Raw genomic sequence first — 17,383 nt, forward strand, 5'->3', positions numbered from 1 at the left:
CATCATTAGGAGAATGATGTGATTGACTTGACCCATTCCGTTAGCTTAGCACTTGATCGTTTAGTTTGTTGCTATTGCTTTCTTCATGACTTATACATGTTCCTATGACTATGAGATTATGCAACTCCCGTTTACCGGAGGAACACTTTGTGTGCTACCAAACGTCACAACGTAACTGGGTGATTATAAAGGTGCTCTACAGGTGTTTGTGAAGGTACTTGTTGGGTTGGCGTATTTCGAGATTAGGATTTGTCACTCCGATTGTCGGAGAGGTATCTCTGGGCCCTCTCGGTAATGCACATCACCTAAGCCTTGCAAGCATTGCAACTAATGAGTTAGTTGCGGATGATGTATTACGGAACGAGTAAAGAGACTTGCCGGTAACGAGATTGAACTAGGTATTGAGATGCCGACGATCGAATCTCGGGCAAGTAACATACCGATGACAAAGGGAACAATGTATGTTGTTATGCGGTCTGACCGATAAAGATCTTCGTAGAATATGTAGGAGCCAATATGAGCATCCAGGTTCCGCTATTGTTTATTGACCGGAGACGTGTCTCGGTCATGTCTACATAGTTCTCGAACCCGTAGAGTCCGCACGCTTAACGCTACGATGACAGTTATATTATGAGTTTATATGTTTTGATGTACCGAAGGAGTTCGGAGTCCCGGATGAGATCGGGGACATGATGAGGAGTCTCGAAATGGTTGAGACGTAAAGATCGATATATTGGACGACTATATTTGGATTTCGGAAAGGTTCCGAGTGATTCGGGTATTTTTCGGAGTACCGGAGAGTTGCGGGAATTCGCCGGGGAGTATATGGGCCTTATTGGGCCATACGGGAATAGAGGAGATAGGCCAAAAGGAAGGAGGCCTGCGCCACCCCTCTGGTCCAAATTGGAGAAGGGATGCAACCCCCTTTTCCTTCTCCCTCTCCTCCTCTTTCCTTCACTCCTACTCCAACAAGGAAAGGAGGAGTCCTACTCCCGGTGGGAGTAGGACTCCCCCCTTGGCGCGCCCTCCTCCTAGGCCGGCCGCCTCCCCCCTTGCTCCTTTATATACAGGGGCAGGGGGCACCTTTAGACACAGAAGTTGATCAAGTTGATCGTCTTCTTAGCCGTGTGCAGTGCCCCCCTTCACCATAGTCCACCTCGATAATACTTTAGCAGTGCTTAGGCGAAGCCCTGCGTCAGTAGAACATCAACATCATCACCACGCCGTCGTGCTGACGAAACTCTCCCTCAACACTCGGCTGGATCGGAGTTAGAGGGACATCATCGGGCTGAACGTGTGCTGAACTCGGAGGTGTCATGTGTTCGGTACTTGATCGGTTGGATCGTGAAGACGTACGACTACATCAACCGCGTTATGCTAACGCTTCCGTTTTCGGTCTACGAGGGTATGTGGACAACACTCTCCCCTCTCGTTGCTATGCATCACCATGATCTTGCGTGTGCGTAGGAATTTTTTTGAAATTACTACGTTCCCAACATGTCTTGCTGTGCGTATCTATGGTAAAAATGGGATACCACGTGATTCACTTGATGTATGTTTTGGTGATCAACTTGCGGGTTCCGCCCATGAACCTATGCATAGGGGTTGGCACACGTTTACGTCGTGATTCTCTGGTAGAACTTTGGGGCACTCTTTGAGGTCCTTTGTGTTGGTTGAATAGATGAATCTGAGATTGTGTGACGCATATCGTATAATCATACCCACGGATACTTGAGGTGACATTGGGGTATCTAGGTGACACTAGGGTTTTGGTTGCTTTGTGTCTTAAGATGTTATTCTAGTACGAACTCTAGGACTGTTTGTGACACTTATAGGAATAACCCAACGGATTGATTGGAAAGAATAACTTTGAGGTGGTTTCGTACCCTACCATAATCTCTTCGCGTGTTCTCCGCTATTAGTGACTTTGGAGTGACTCTTTGTTGCATGTTGAGGGATAGTTATGTGATCCAATTATGTTATTATTGTTGAGAGGACTTGCACTAGTGAAAGTATGAACCCTAGGCCTTATTTCCTAGCATTGCAATACCATTTACGCTCACTTTTATCATTAGTTACCTTGCTATTTTTATAATTTCAGATTACAAATACCTTTATCTACTATCCATATTGCACTTGTATCACCATCTCTTCGCCGAACTAGTGCACCTATATAATTTACCATTGTATTGGGTGTGTTGGTGACACAAGAGACTCTTTATTATTTGATTGCAGGGTTGCTTGAGAGAGACCATCTTCATCCTACGCCTCCCACGGATTGAAAAACCTTAGGTCATCCACTTGAGGGAAATTTGCTACTGTCCTACAAACCTCTGCATTTGGAGGCCCAACAAAGTCTACAAGAAGAATTGTGTAGTAGACATCACTGGAGAGCACCGCTGTCATTTGCATTCATTACTATTAGTTTACATTGAGTATGACTTGATTGGATCTCTTTTACCATGAATTACAATGTCTAGTCAGTCCTTGATCTTTAAAGGTGCTCTGCATTTATGTTTTGCAGTCTCAGAAAGGGCTAGCGAGATATGTGGCGACCAGACCTCAAACAGTCCGATCTCTGTGCTTCAGTGTCATCCCTGGATCAGTAATGCTGACACGCACAGTACTTGAAGGATTTATAATAGAATAGCAATCACACACTTATTACAACGAGTGTCCCAAAAGAGAACTTATTACAAATAATATGGCTTAAGGCCATCTAATAACGATAACAGCGGAAGGCTTGGAAGATAAGTGAGTCCATCAACTCCAACGGCATCACTGAGTATAGAACCATGACCTAAAGCTCTTTACTCGTCGTCTGAAAAGTCTGCAACATGAACATTGCAGCCCGAAAATGGGTCAGCACATGGAATATGCTGGCAAAGTAACACATAGAGAGTAATGAACAGAAATAGGCTATACTACATGCATATATGGCTAGTGGAAAGCTCTATGGTTACAGTTTTGCGTAAAGCCAATTTTTCCCTACTGCAAAGGAATAAATTTTATTTAACTATCATGGTAGTTGTTAAACATTGAGAGCGTAGACACCCTCTCAATCCCAATTAAACATCATCATTAAAACCCAACAAAATTAATTAAAGTCACATGATGAGATTCACATGATAATCCAAGTACGAGATACTCAAAATGTCCATAACCGGGGACACGGCTAATCATGATTAGTTTATACACTCTGCAGAGGTTTGCGCATTTTTCCCCACAAGACTCGATCCCCTCCGTTGGAATTCTCGCACTACATGGCATTTGAGAAACGGATGACCGAGACATAGTCTTTCAGAAGCGCTAGCACCTTACGATCGGGTAGACCGTTACACCTACTTTCCCCTACATCTGCTAGTCTACCACTATAATAGTTCGCACGACTTAATCAACTATGCTAGAGCCCATAGTAGCTTGTGGCTGCACACGGAAGTTTCTAGCATGAATAATCTCATGATCCCTTTGAGCCTGGGTGGCGGTCCATAAAGAAAAACAGGCAATCACTGGAATACCCAGGTGCCTCAATCCATCCAGATGTGTATTTAAGTTGCCACCTTAAGTTTAACCATTAATTAAACAATCTCATATCAGTCATGAATACTCTCAAACCCAATCCACGTCTACAAGCATAGCATGGCATAAGCAAACGTAGAAGTAACTCCCAGGGTTTGATAATAAAACAGGTAATAGGTACTACCTCATCTACTTCCCCAAAACCCACAATTTAATTAGATCCTAATCATGCAATGTTTGAGGATTGATCTAATGCAATAAAACTGGGTAGTAAGAGGTATGATCAAAGTGTTACTTGTCTTACTGATGATCCGCGAAACCTAGAGATTCGAAGTAGCAAGCGACGCACTCCGGGTACTCTAACGCAAACAAACAAACAAGCATACAATAAGTACTCATCTAATGCACAGGTAAAACTCAAATAAGAGATCTAACCAGAAAGTTCAACTTAAGAACTCCAATTTGCAAAAAGAAACAAATCAAACGAAGCGACGAAAGGCAAACGGCGAAAGAAACAAGCTTCATTTACTAATCTGGATCTAACTCAAATTTTACAGAAGCAAAAACTTGTTTGAGTTGGTTAAACAGAAAAAGGGTTTCGAGAAGAAACTCTAGGCGCTTGAATCGCCTGATTCCGATAAACGAGCGAAAAGTTAAACTAAAACGAAAATCAGATCAGAAATCGCGATCAGAAATAATCACGGAAAATCCGAGAAAAAGAAAAACGACGAACAGGCTAACGAACGAACATTCAATGTCTGCGGCTAAACAACGAAAACCGTTCGTAAAAATGAACGTAAAAGCGGTCATTCGCTAAATAACTAAACCGAAGAAAATAAACCGAACCGGATCTAGAAAAAAACGGATCTAGGGTTTATGAAATAAAACCGATTGGTTTTAAAAAAACGGCGGCTACCTCGAACTCCGACGGGATCCGGCGAGTCGGCGGCGGCAAGCTCCGGCGAGGCGGCGCGGGTGGCAGCGCGGGCAGCGGCGGCGGGCTCCGGCGCGGGCGGTGCGGGTGGAGGGTGGCGGCGGCGGCGGGCTCCGGCACGGGCGGCGCCGCAACGGCGGCGGGTGGCGGCTAGGGTTAGGGTTTCGTGTGGGGCGGCGGTAACGGGCCTCGGGGCGGCGGCTTATAAAGGCCTGGCCCGAGAAGTCCTGGCCGAGTACGGCCCTAAGTCGGTCGATTTTTTTAAAATAATTTGACGTGTAGAAAAAGAAAGAAAAGAAATACTAAACAGACTCCAAAAATCTCGAAATAAAATTTCCCCGACTTCTAAAATCAAGCCAGACAAAGTAAACATTTATTTGGGGCCTAAATGCAATTTTGAAAAACGTGCATTTTTCCTAAATTCAAATAAAACAGCGAAAAACTCCAAAATAAAAATCTTATTTGATTTTAATATTAAATCTTTGATATTTGTTTATTTTGAGGAAGTCATTTTATCCTCTCCCTTTCATTTTTAATAAAAGAAATAATTCAGAGAAAAATAATTAAAATCAAATGATCCTCTTTTCATAATTCGAGAAAACCTCAAATATGAAAATAACGAAATCCTCAACTCTCTGCGTAGGTCCTTGAGTTGCATAGGATTTCTAGGATCAAACCAAAAAGCAAATAAAATTTGATATCAATGATGATCTAATGTATAATATTTCAAATTGAAAATTTGGGATGTTACAAGATACCATCTTATTATATCATATTATGATTGTTTTGAGAAAGTGTTGTCATCCGAAATTTATTATTATTGCTCGCTAGTTGATTATGCCATTGATATGAGTAAACATGAGACCTAAGCGTTATTGTGAATATGGTTAGTTTATAATCTTTGCTGAAAACTCGAATGTTGGCTTTACATATTTACAACAATAAGAGAAAATAGAGTTTGTAAAAGTTTTTTTTATCACTTTCAGTTTGTCAATTGAATTGCTTGAGGACAAGCAAAGGTTTAAGCTTGGGGGAGTTGATACGTCTCCGTCGTATCTACTTTTCCAAACACTTTTGCCATTTTTTGGACTTTAGCTTGCATGATTTGAATGGAACTAATCCGGATTGACGTTATTTTTAGCAGAATTGCCATGGTGTTATTTATGTGCAGAAACAAAAGTTCTCGGAATGACCTGAAACTTCACCGAACGTCTTTTTGGAAATAATAAAAAAATCCTTGCAAAAGATGAAGACCAGGGGGCCCACACCCTAGCCACGAGGGTGGGGGGCGCCCTCCTACCTCGTGGGCCCCCTGAAGCTCCTTCGACCTCAACTCCAACTCTATATATTTGGTTTCGGAGAGAAAAAAATTAAGAAAAAGGATTCATCGCGTTTTACGATACGGAGTCGTCGCCAAGCCCTAAAACCTCTCGGGAGGGCTGATCTGGAGTCCGTTCGGGGCTCCGGAGAGGGGAATCCGTCGCCATCGTCATCATCAACCTTCCTCCATCACCAATTTCATGATGCTCACCGCCGTGCGTGAGTAATTCCATCGTAGGCTTGTTGGACGGTGATGGGCTGGATGAGATTTATCATGTAATCGAGTTAGTTTTGTTAGGGTTTGATCCCTAGTATCCACTATGTTCTGAGATTGATGTTGCTATGACTTTGCTATGCTTAATGCTTGTCACTAGGGCCCGAGTGCCATGATTTCAGATCTGAACCTATTATGTTTTCATCAATATATGAGAGTTCTTGATCCTATCTTGCAAGTCTATAATCACCTACTATGTGTTATGATCCGGCAACCCCGAAGTGACTATAATCGGGACCACTCCCGGTAATGACCGTAGTTTGAGGAGTTCATGCATTCACTATGTGTTAATGCTTTGGTCCAGTACTCTATTAAAATGAGGCCTTAATATCCTTTAGTTTCCGCTAGGACCCCGCTGCCACGGGAGGGTAGGACAAAAGATGTCATGCAAGTTCTTTTCCATAAGCACGTATGACTATATTTGGAATACATGTATACATTACACTGGTGAATTGGAGCTAGTTCTGTGTCACCCTAGGTTATGACTGTTACATGATGAACCGCATCCGGCATAATTCTTCATCACTGATCCATTGCCTACGAGCTTTACATATATTGTTCTTCGCTTATTTACTTTTCCGTTGCTATTGTTACAATCACTACAAAATATCAAAAACATTACTTTTGTTATCATTACCTTTTGCTACCGTTACCACTACTATCATATTACTTTGCTACTAAATACTTTGTTGTAGATATTAAGTTTCCAGATGTGGTTGCATTGACAACTCAGCTGCTAATATTTGAGAATATTATTTGGCTTCCCTTGTGTCGAATCAATAAATTTGGGTTGAATACTCTACCCTCGAAAATTGTTGCGATTCCCTATACTTGTGGGTTATCACGAGTCTGGGGAAGGGTCCGACCACTTTGGGTCTATAGCATGCAGCCTTTTCCTGCATTTGTGCAAGAGGCTGTTTCCAGGACTCGAACTCGTGACCTCACGGTCACAAAGGAATATAAAATTTCATGAAAAAGAAAAATAAAAAAACATAAGAAAAGAAAAAAAAAGTGAAAATGAACAAATTTTTGAGAATCATGAAAAAAACTGCCTAAAAATCCGTGCTGGAAAACAGAAAGAAAACCCGCCTATAAATGGTGCTTAAGGCGCCAAATAAAAATTGGGCCTAGCCAAAACTATTGTAAAAAAAAAGTGCCAAACCGAATCCCCTTGCCTTCTCTGCAAGCGACACGAACTCGGCCTCCTTAGCCCATATCATTCAACTCCCGATCCCAAATACGAGCACCAAGGAATTTCGCAGGAACAAAAGCTCCGACCGACGAAACCCAGCCCGACGAGCCACACATCCGACTCGATCCGGACCCAACGCGGCGCCTCCCACTCATACCGACCGACCGCCCTCCGCCCTCATGTCCTCCTCCGCCGGCGACGGCCTCGCGCCCCCGTCGTCGGCGTCCAAGGGCAAGGCCAGGATGGACGACGACGCCGAGGCCGTGGCCGCGGCGCCGGAGGGCGTGCCCTGCGGTATCTGCTTCACGGACTCGCGCCGGGCGATCCGGGGCGAGCTCGACTGCTGCGCCCACCACTTCTGCTTCGTCTGCATCATGGCCTGGGCGCGCGTCGAGTCGCGCTGCCCCTTCTGCAAGGCGCGCTTCCACACCATCCGCCGCCCGCCCGTCCCCGGCCGCCTCCCCTCCGAGCGCATCGTCAACGTCGCCGAGCGCAACCAGGTAATAGCCAAATCCGAAGCATTTTCAACCCCATGATTGTCTTGTCTATCAGTTGCGCGATAATTATCCAGCCATCTTCGTCGCCGTCGCGGCCTCGCTCCATGGATAAGTTAGACTGTCAAATATTTCATGACGTGTTTCTATAATTGCACATTTCCTAGGTTCCAGCTTCAGACACCATAATGGCAAAGTTCACAGTACTGAGATTTATGAAAAGAGTCTGTCAAACTAAGAATCAGGAAAACAAATTAAGCCGCACGGACAAAACCTTAAAAGATTCATGTAACTGCTGCAAAGGTGAAGCCAATCGTCGATTCTTTGGCCTCTTTGTGTCATCTAGAGGGAACAGTGGAAATAACCTACATATTTGGTGTGCGTCTCAAGCTGATTTTACACGTCGAGTTAGCATTGAATGCGACGGTGCGCAAAGGCAATAGGGTTGACTCTTAAGATGATCTTTCCTACTTCTAAAAGTTCGAGTTGGTGGCGAGTTCACTTCTCTACACATGTGGGATGTTTTGCCAAAAGGGGCAGAATTAAAATACTGGGTCAGCAGAGAGTCGAACTCGGCACCTTGTCTAGAGGGTTCTAGGGTCCTACCATCTGATCTGTATACTAGGGGTCTGCCAAAGGGATCGAACGACATTTATTAAATTAGCCCTCAACCATTTCCTCGCGAGTCCTCCATCCGTCATCTTTTTTTGCAGTCCTGTCCTCTAGCCACCTCTCCTTCCAATCATCGTCCTCCGTCATTTCAAAATTTGATCTATGATCCCGCTTCAAATTTTCTAATGCCTCTCCCGTGGTCGCTTCAATTGCTCCAACATGGCTCTGCTGCCGAGCCTTTCCCTGCCTTTTTCACATTTTTGTTTATGCTGAAAATTGAAAAGTAGGTGGTGTGTTTTTTCTTTTTCTATTGAGAGGATTGTTGTATAGTGGAATAGGTAAGAGGACTAAAACTGGAGTGAAACCCAACATATTTATAATGTTATACAGCCCGAATTAGGATGAAGCATAAGAAGTTTGAGTGGTATATACTATCGAAATGTTTTTAAGGTTTGTGAGAACATATTTATTTACTTTGGATCTGGTGCAACACACATACACTTTGCTAGTTGTTATTTTTAGTCGGTTTTATTCTCTCTCCTCTCTCATTGTCCCTGGCAGTTCCTATGTGTCAAGATGTAGAGTCAGTTGATGTCACGCCTTTGTAAATGCACTTACAAATTTAAGTTCTTGCATCGCAATGCCAGCAATTCATTGATAACTCTATTACTCCCTCATTTTAGGTTTACAAAGCCCGCATTTATTTTGACCATCAATTAGACCAATAATATATGAGTTGTGTATCATTATACCATCAGAAACTTCTTTCACATATGAATTCAATGATAAAAAATTATGGCATATAATTAACATTTGTTAGTCAGTCAAATAAATGGTTGTAGTTGGCCTCAAAATGTGTGTGGGCCTTGTAAACCCGAAAGGAGGTGGTAGTTTATATTCTGTTGTTAGGACCCTTTGAATTCTTAGCAGAACTGACGTGCTGTGTTGGTTGAACAGGTATACCATCCTCGAGGCAATGTGAGTAGCGTGGTGAGCACTGATCCTTACGTGAACAGCCGCTGCAGCGTATGTAACTGCTCCAGTGATGAGGACCTGCTGCTCCTCTGCGAGCTGTGCGATGCGGCTTCACACACGTACTGCGTGGGGCTAGGGACCACTGTGCCAAAGGGAGACTGGTTCTGCAAGGACTGTGAAACATCCAAGGAGGAGCACTCGAGGTGTCAGATCGAGGATGGTGGGTCTAGTGATCAGGGTGAAATTGAAATCACCATTGAAGTTCCAACTGCTGAGCCAGTTACAGAACCTTCCGCTTCTGATATTGTGGATGAGGGTTCCTCTCTGAGTTCAGTGCGCCGCACAAATACGAGGAGCAGTGGGACTACCATTGAAGTTCCAACTGCTGAGCCGGTTACAGAACCTTCCGTTTCGGATATTGTGGATGAGGGTTACTCTTCGAGTTCACTGCGCCGCACAAATACGAGGAGCAGTGGGACTACCATTGAAGTTCCAACTGTCCAGCCAGTTACAGAACCTCCCGTTTCAGATATTGTGGATGGGAGTTACTCTTTGAGTTCACTGCGCCGCAGAAATACGAGGAGCAGTGGGCCTATCCCAGTTCCGTCTATTTATGATAATGTGGATGAAGATTACGGGACAATTCCAGTGCATGGGACAAATGCACAAAGCAGTGGGTCTTTCCCAGTTCCTTCTGTTTATGACATTGTGGATGAGGATTACGAAATAAATCCACTGCGTAGGACCAATACGCGGAGCACTAGACCTGATAGAAATGCCAATGATTTGCCATCGCAGGGTAATTCTTCTGATGGATCATATTCTCATGAATCTCCTCAAGGGCGAGGCACTGGTCGCGCATTGTTGCATGCCCATGCTCGCTTTGGAACTGAGAGAGCTAGAACATTTCGTAATTCTCGCAATCTTAATAACCGTATAATGCTGCTGCGTGAGAACTGGCCTGCTCTCCGTGCAGGTTCTGCGGGATTTGCCACACATCTACACAACAATAGCGCTAGTTCTTCTGTTAAAGATCATCAGCAGTCTGCGGCACCTCCGCCTAAGGAGACCCGTTATGTCAATAAGGCATGGAAAATGTTGGAAATGGCAAACTCTGCTGGTGGAAGGAAGAAATGTGACAAGCCTTCCTCCCTAGACTGCACTCCTCGATTCTCTATGGGAAATAGGTCAACTTCATTCAGCCCGATTGATACAATCTTAGGACAGAAGAAGCAGAGCCTTTCTCCTACCGTGACTCAGAGAAACGCTATGAAATTTGACCGTGGTGCAAAAAGGGATAATATACTGCCCAGGAAGGATGTTGTAGGGCACTGCGACTTGCCTGGGAATCGCCATGTATTAGTTTGTGAAGGAATTGGTTCATTCCAGAGTAGAATGACAAATCAGGAAAGTCCAAATGGTAAAGTTGCCTCGTCAAGCCATAGTCAGCATGTTGATCAGACACCAGAATCTTCGTGTGGCGGTAAAGTTGCCTTATCAAGCCACAGACAACATGTTGATCAAACATTGGAATCTGTGCATGGCCCGCTTGGATCAGGGAAACCTAAAATGGATGCACTGCATCCATCTGCAAACAGTCTATCGTCCGGTCGTCCCACGGCGATCTCTCCGCTACAAATCGTGTCGAGCGCTGGGAGCCAATCTGGTGCAAAGGTAAACCCTCAGGAACCTTCAGCAGCTCGTGCTGCAACATCCTATGAAATTGGTACCGTGGCAGCAACAATTGAAGTTAGAAAAAGCTCTGGACCAGACCGTGGCGAGTCCAAGAGAAAACATCGTTCTGGAATGCGTGATGATCAAGGATCCAAAAAACCCAGGGTAAACCCTGAGGAACCTTCAGCCGTTCGTGCCACAACATCCAATGAAATTGGTACCGTGGCAGCAACAGTTGAAGTTAGAAAAAGTTCTGGACCAGACCGCGGTGAGTCCAACAGAAAACTTCGTTCTGGAACGCGTGATGATCAAGGATCCAAAAAACCGAGGGTAAACCCTGAGGAACCTTCAGCCGTTTGTGCCACAACATCCAATGAAATTGGTACCGTGGCAGCAACAGTTGAAGTTAGAAAAAGTTCTGGGCCAGACCGTGATGGATCCAAGAGAAAACATCGTTCTGGAACACATGATGATCAAGGATCCAAGAAACCCAGGAAGAGTGGTAAACTTGCAAAAAGTGAAATATCATGCTTGGCCATGCTTGAGTTGAAGCTACTCAAGATAGACAAAACCTACGGTACGTATTTTTCCTTCCAGCCCTTTCAGCAAGAAGAACCTTCTTTTATTTACATATATCTGATCTGTTAAAACTTGCTTGTGATCCAGGTTCCGACAGATTCAAGGAGGTTGCTCGAGCAGCAACACACACCGTCTTGGCTTCCTACGGACTGGAGCATACTCCATCAGTAGCCCTGGCACTCCCCAAACCGGTCTGCAAGCACAGCTGCAGAACCGGATCTTCCAAACCGTCAGCGATAGCCAACACCTGCAAGGAATGCCTGCGTGGTTTCGTGAAGCAAGCCATCAGTTCGGTGTTGGCCAGCAAGCAGATGGATCAAACTGCCGCCTCTTGCTAGGGTTTAGACTGCGTCTCAGATTGTCTTTCACGGTTGTGAAAGGAAAAATTCTTTTGTCTTACCTAGTGTGTAGACAGATGTTGTATGTACATTTCCGTAGCGTTTTTTGGTGTAACCTACCTAGCTGTGTAGTGGTTGCTTGGCTTGGTTGGTAGACCTGATCCAGGACAAGAAACATAGTACTTGAATGGGTTTCAATCAAGAATAATAACAAAAGAAACATAGTACTTGAAACAGTAGTTGCTGGTTTATATGAGGCAATGGTTGGTGCGGCTGGAGCACGGAACTGGTCTCACATGCCCGGATTTGTGAACGCTGGCTGTTAATGGTTGGCTGGACAAAAAGTCTCCCAAGTAGGGAAACCCAGCTGGGGGTTGTGGTGTAATTGTTCGTCGCAAATTTTGCGTATTTAAGCGCCACTAGCTGCTATTGGTTGCTTGACCTCCTAAAGTCTTTCCCTGAGGAGAGGCATTACTGAAAGTCTGAAACTTTCCAAGATTGTGAGTGTTAGGTCCAATGCTTTACCCAAATGATTTATACAAGCTGGAATGCAACTGGCAGTGTTTCTATTTGCAGGAATGAAGGTTATGTGAGGTAAGTAGCTCTAGGTTGGTTTGGCAGAATATATTGTTGGTTACTGTCACCAGTCACCAACTCAATGTCTGGACCGAGATGAAGTCTAAGTAAATATGCCATCGCTGCATACAGCGATTTAATGGATTTGTAAAAAGCAAAGTTGGTATTCGTCTATTCGTTAATCACACAAGAAAATGTTCAACTATTTCTCTTCAGAACACAAAAGGTCCATTTAGGCTTGACCCGAATCCGATGCCGAACCATGCGCATTTGAATTTCTGCCTCTCGGTTCCACAATTCAGTTCCGAATTCGAGTGTCATTTTGTGTTAAGCTAGAGGAATTTACCCGTGGTCTTTTTATAACCATTCAAGCAAAGTTTGTTTGGTTTTCCACCTTGTAAAAGTGCATCGACAAAGTCCAGAAAAAGACGGCCAGGACTGTAACACTAACAGGCACGCAAGACACAACCGACGGCATCATCATCAGTTAAAACAAAACGTCAACACCAAGACTTCGAAAGGACATTGAGAGTAATTTTCCTCGCAGACGAGGTCGGAAGAAGGATCTAAGCAGAGAACCAAAACGGCTCCGGCGGTGGCCACCACTGACCACCGGACAAGGCAGGCGTTACGCTCGAAGCAGAGAGACGAGACGAGACGCATTGCCGTCCGGAGGGTGGCAGTTGGAAGAACCGGACGACACCGGGCGGTAGCGAGCAGCGTAGCGACCGGCGAAGCCGATCAGGACACGCGTGCCATTGCTGTTCAGCTCTTCCTGATCGCCTGCGCCGGATGACGAATGTGATCCACTGACGGCCTTGAGATTTTTCTCTTCTCCTCCGAACTATCTGCCGGAGTGACGAGTGTGATACAGTGACAGTCTTTTGATTTTCCTTTGTTTTCTCGAATTACCTACCGGAGTGACAAATGTGGTACAGTGACAGTCTTGTGATTTCCCCTTTTATTTTCAAATTGTTTAGTAGGAGTGACATTTTCATTCCAAGCCCGTCCCTCTCCAGACGTCTCTAGCGTTGACTTGCCGCGTATATACGATTTTTTTGAACTGACGAAACATTATTCAATTTGTGGTAAAGACATTTCCTTAAATTTGGCTGAGTCCTGTTTTCTCCTTTTTTTTCGGGTGGAAATTCAGTCCCGTTAACGAATATTTTGTTCGATATTTTGTAGTAAAATGGGAGCCAGACATATCACATTTTATTTTTTTGGAAAAAGGAGGTTGGAGCCATATATATCACACATTAGAAGGCGGAAATGTTAACGCAAAAAAAACTAAAAATTGTGACAACCAGATTTGAGATGCAAAAACAAATAAAATTGCCATGCTTGTGTATCAGGATTTGCCATATTATGCGGTTAAAATTGCCATACAGTTTAAATAAATTAACGAAAAAATTGCCGTTGTCATGCTTTCGATCAGGATCCGAGTTACCCTGGGGCGTCAGTTTTTAAACATAAAAACCGACGTCAGATGTATATTGAACTCCCAAAATATTGACAAGCCATACGCAATGTTCAGAAATACCAATATGGTTTTCTCTGAGATAAAATATACAAATATGTTACCAGTTAAGCAAGCATATTTAAGGCATGGGCATGTCTTTAGAGAAGCTTCTTTGCTATTTACAAAAGATTCATTTGAGTTACGGAAATCAAAGGTTCATTATGCTTGATTGAATTGTAGGATAAAGTTGAACGAATTTAACTTGGGCTTCTCATGCTCAACTTTGGATTTTTCAATTTTATTGGATTTTCATTGAAGTTTGTTTGAAATTTTTGTTAACATGTTCCAATTTGTATCATTCTTTACTCTCGGCATGATATATTTTCTACTTTTCGTGAGGGTAAATCCCCACATTTCATTTCCCTCTATCCTTTTGCATAGGTCATACCATGTTGGATCAAAGAGCCCACATTCGGCGTTGCAAATATCTAAATAGTATTCGAGAGAAACAATGGCTAACTCTGAATTCATCAAGTTTGATGTTTTCGGCTCGAGTATAATGGACCACCCTACCTCAGACCAACTCAATGTGAGGTGTCTCATTTAGCCGCTTATTTACCCAACGTGGGAAGCACATCTTGTGAAGGGTATGCATGTTGAGGGTACCATCGAGGCTATACGCTTCAGGGTATGGCCAGCGCAGAGGGGATGTAAATGAAAAATCTACACCTAGGACAAGGTTCATCCTACTTGAACCACATCTCCGGCAATCATTACTTGATGGATGAAGAACAAAACTATCCATGTGGGATATACTCCAAGCATATCTCATTGTTATATTGTTGGGTTATTCCGACAAAGTATTGCTTTAAGATTCTCCATAAAGACCAAAATACCCTCATGGTATGTTGTAGCCCAAGGGACAAATATGTAAGTATGTAACCATGGGCCCGTATAGGCTCTATCCTATTTTCCTTTTAAATGGGGGGGGGGGGGGGGGGGGGGGGGGGATTTAAAATAAAGAGAACCTTTTCTCTTCCCTGCCACACTTATTGGTCTCTTCATGTTTTTAGGTAACCTTTTGTTGGGCGGTTAACGTTCCCTTATCTGTGTCTCCACCTTAAGTTCTTTATGCAACACCCGAAGGTCGTCGTACGCATAAGGGAAGCACCACAACTGTATTGTGCAGCCTCGACGTTACAATAGTGCCTATCTGTTGCAGTCAATCCAAACCTGTCCTCTGTTTTTTGTTTAGAAAAATTAACATATAATATTTTATGTTTATACCACTGGTCACAAAGAAATCAAATATGATGAGAGAAGTATCAATGACCTTGCCATGAACAATCGATAGCCAAGTCAAGAAAAATATTATCCACCGTGGCACCGCCCATACATTTTTTTGTTTAAAACATAGCGAGTATAAAATGACAGAGCGCACACCACCAAGATGCACACACACACACGTCCACACAATGTATACAAATGACCGGTGTTGAGGGGCTATATGACTGATTTCTTTTCACCGACGGAAATATCGCCTTGCACTTCCGCTCATACAAATATACATACTAAGTTGGATTTCAATCTCGCTCCTATATGCATTTGATAAAATGCCGTTTCCTCTGTGTATATACGTAATCAAACTTTACAGGGGCATGCTGACGGATCTGTTAAGTTCGTTATATGTTCATAATAGAAAAAGCCTGGTTAACCAACTAAGCACATCCAATGCAACACACAGTGTGCCAAGACACACATTTCGGCATTTGCACAAGTCACCGACAACCTGGCCCTTCCTAAAAAAATTGTATTATATTTCACGACAAAAATGCTCTCTTACGGGATACAACATCTTACGGTTATTTCTTTCTTGGGGCAAAAACAATGGTGGCAGTACCAAGATGAGCCCCGTGCATTCCATGTAGATATTTGTTTTGAAGCTGCTATCCGAACCCATCATTACTCAATGGTAGCAATGGTCCCTTTCCAAGTCTCTCGTCATTAGTTCTTCCCCTTTTCTTCATTGTTTTCTCCCAAAGCAAGAAAAACATACTACATGTAGAGCAACACTAGCCTCATTCCACACTTTTGTCAGTGAGGAACCAGACTCTGCTGCAAGAGCCGGTTAGCCTCTACAGGCAGCACCTTTTAATTGAGCTGTATCGATTGAGTCGATGTGCCAGCTGAGGCATCTGTCCAGCATGTAGCGTTGGCCATGCCCTTATAATTCTCTAAAAAAACTTATGGTTAAGAGCATTTACAACCGGACTAGGCAAATTCGGGCCCTCAAACGACCGTGGATGCGCCTGGGCGCTTCCGCGGGCACTGACCGGTCACTTCTTAAATCATATCGTCCACATTCGTGTATCTTATATCCAATCCCCTATATCCATGCTAAACCATGCAACGTCGATCAAACTACATAGATCAGCAAAAGGACATAGGCAAGCACAATACACTCGTCAAAAGATCACGAACAATGTTCAAAAGACCACCAAAGTTCACATAAACGACAGACACTTTAAACTACATCTAATATTTGAAATTAAATTGAAGAAATCGGATCTTCACCACTTCCTCGCCGGCCATTTTCCCTTTCAGTCGCCGGCGCAGCTGTAGCTGTCAGCGGCTGGTGGAGGATCGTCCGATTCGTCGGACGAGGGGCCATGGTCGTCGTCGAAGGACGAGGAGCCCACGTGGGGGAGCAGGGGCTGGCGTGGGGGAGGCACGGACTTCGCAACCCTCACGGAGCTGCGTGCGGGCCGGGAGGAGGTAGCACTAGCGTCCTTGCTGCCCCGGCGGGTGAGAGGCGAGGCGGCCGATCCGGAACTACTACCGTATCCACCTTGTACCTCTCGAGGGCAATGCGGAGGGCGAGCTCCTCATCGGAGTCGGAGCGGCTGGTGACGCTCGACATGGTCATTATTTGTCTTGAATACTATTAGATGTTTACAATGCCGAATATCGTGTCGGTTGGAGGAGGGTACCACCCTACCTTAGAGCAACTCAACGCAAGGCATCTCATTTAACGCCCATTTGCCCAACGTGGGAAGCATGTCGTGTGAAGGGTATGCCCGGTGCTGAGAGTACCATCGAGGCTATGCCCTCATGGTGGATGGCCAAACACCAAGGGTATAGCAAGCGCGGAGGGGGTGTTAATGTCAAATCTACGTTTAGGGCAAGGGTCATCCCACTCGTCCTGCACCACCCGAAAATGATTACTCGATGGATGAAGAACAAAAGTATCCATGTGGGATATACTCTAAGCATATACCAACGTTATATTGTTGGGTTATTCCAACACAATATTGTTTTAGGATTCTCTATAAAGACTAAAATAACCTCATGTTAAGTTGTAGCCCAAAGGACATATGTAAGTATGTAACCATGCACCCCTATAGGTCTTATCATATTTTCCCTATAAAATATAG

General features: G+C 44.2%; 1 protein-coding gene across 1 annotated transcript; it reads left to right on the top strand.

Moving 5' to 3' along the window:
* The first annotated feature begins 7,303 nt into the window (after positions 1–7,303).
* On the top strand, positions 7,304–12,150 carry LOC123150148 (uncharacterized). The gene is made up of 3 exons (XM_044569950.1): positions 7,304–7,739; positions 9,303–11,571; positions 11,661–12,150. Exons 1-3 carry the CDS (start codon positions 7,419–7,421, stop codon positions 11,909–11,911), a joined length of 2,841 nt encoding a protein of 946 aa, XP_044425885.1. The 5' UTR covers positions 7,304–7,418; the 3' UTR covers positions 11,912–12,150.
* The last annotated feature ends 5,233 nt before the right edge of the window (positions 12,151–17,383 follow it).

The sequence above is a fragment of the Triticum aestivum genome, chromosome 7A, assembly GCF_018294505.1.
Source record: "Triticum aestivum cultivar Chinese Spring chromosome 7A, IWGSC CS RefSeq v2.1, whole genome shotgun sequence".
NCBI lineage: Eukaryota > Viridiplantae > Streptophyta > Magnoliopsida > Poales > Poaceae > Triticum > Triticum aestivum.

Bases quoted from the DNA above. Each gene is read 5' to 3' on its own strand.
- LOC123150148 (XM_044569950.1), top strand. From the start codon at position 7,419: ATGTCCTCCTCCGCCGGCGACGGCCTCGCGCCCCCGTCGTCGGCGTCC. The intron at 7,740-9,302 runs GTAATAGCCAAA...TTGGTTGAACAG, and splicing joins ACGTCGCCGAGCGCAACCAG to GTATACCATCCTCGAGGCAA. The intron at 11,572-11,660 runs GTACGTATTTTT...CTTGTGATCCAG, and splicing joins CAAGATAGACAAAACCTACG to GTTCCGACAGATTCAAGGAG.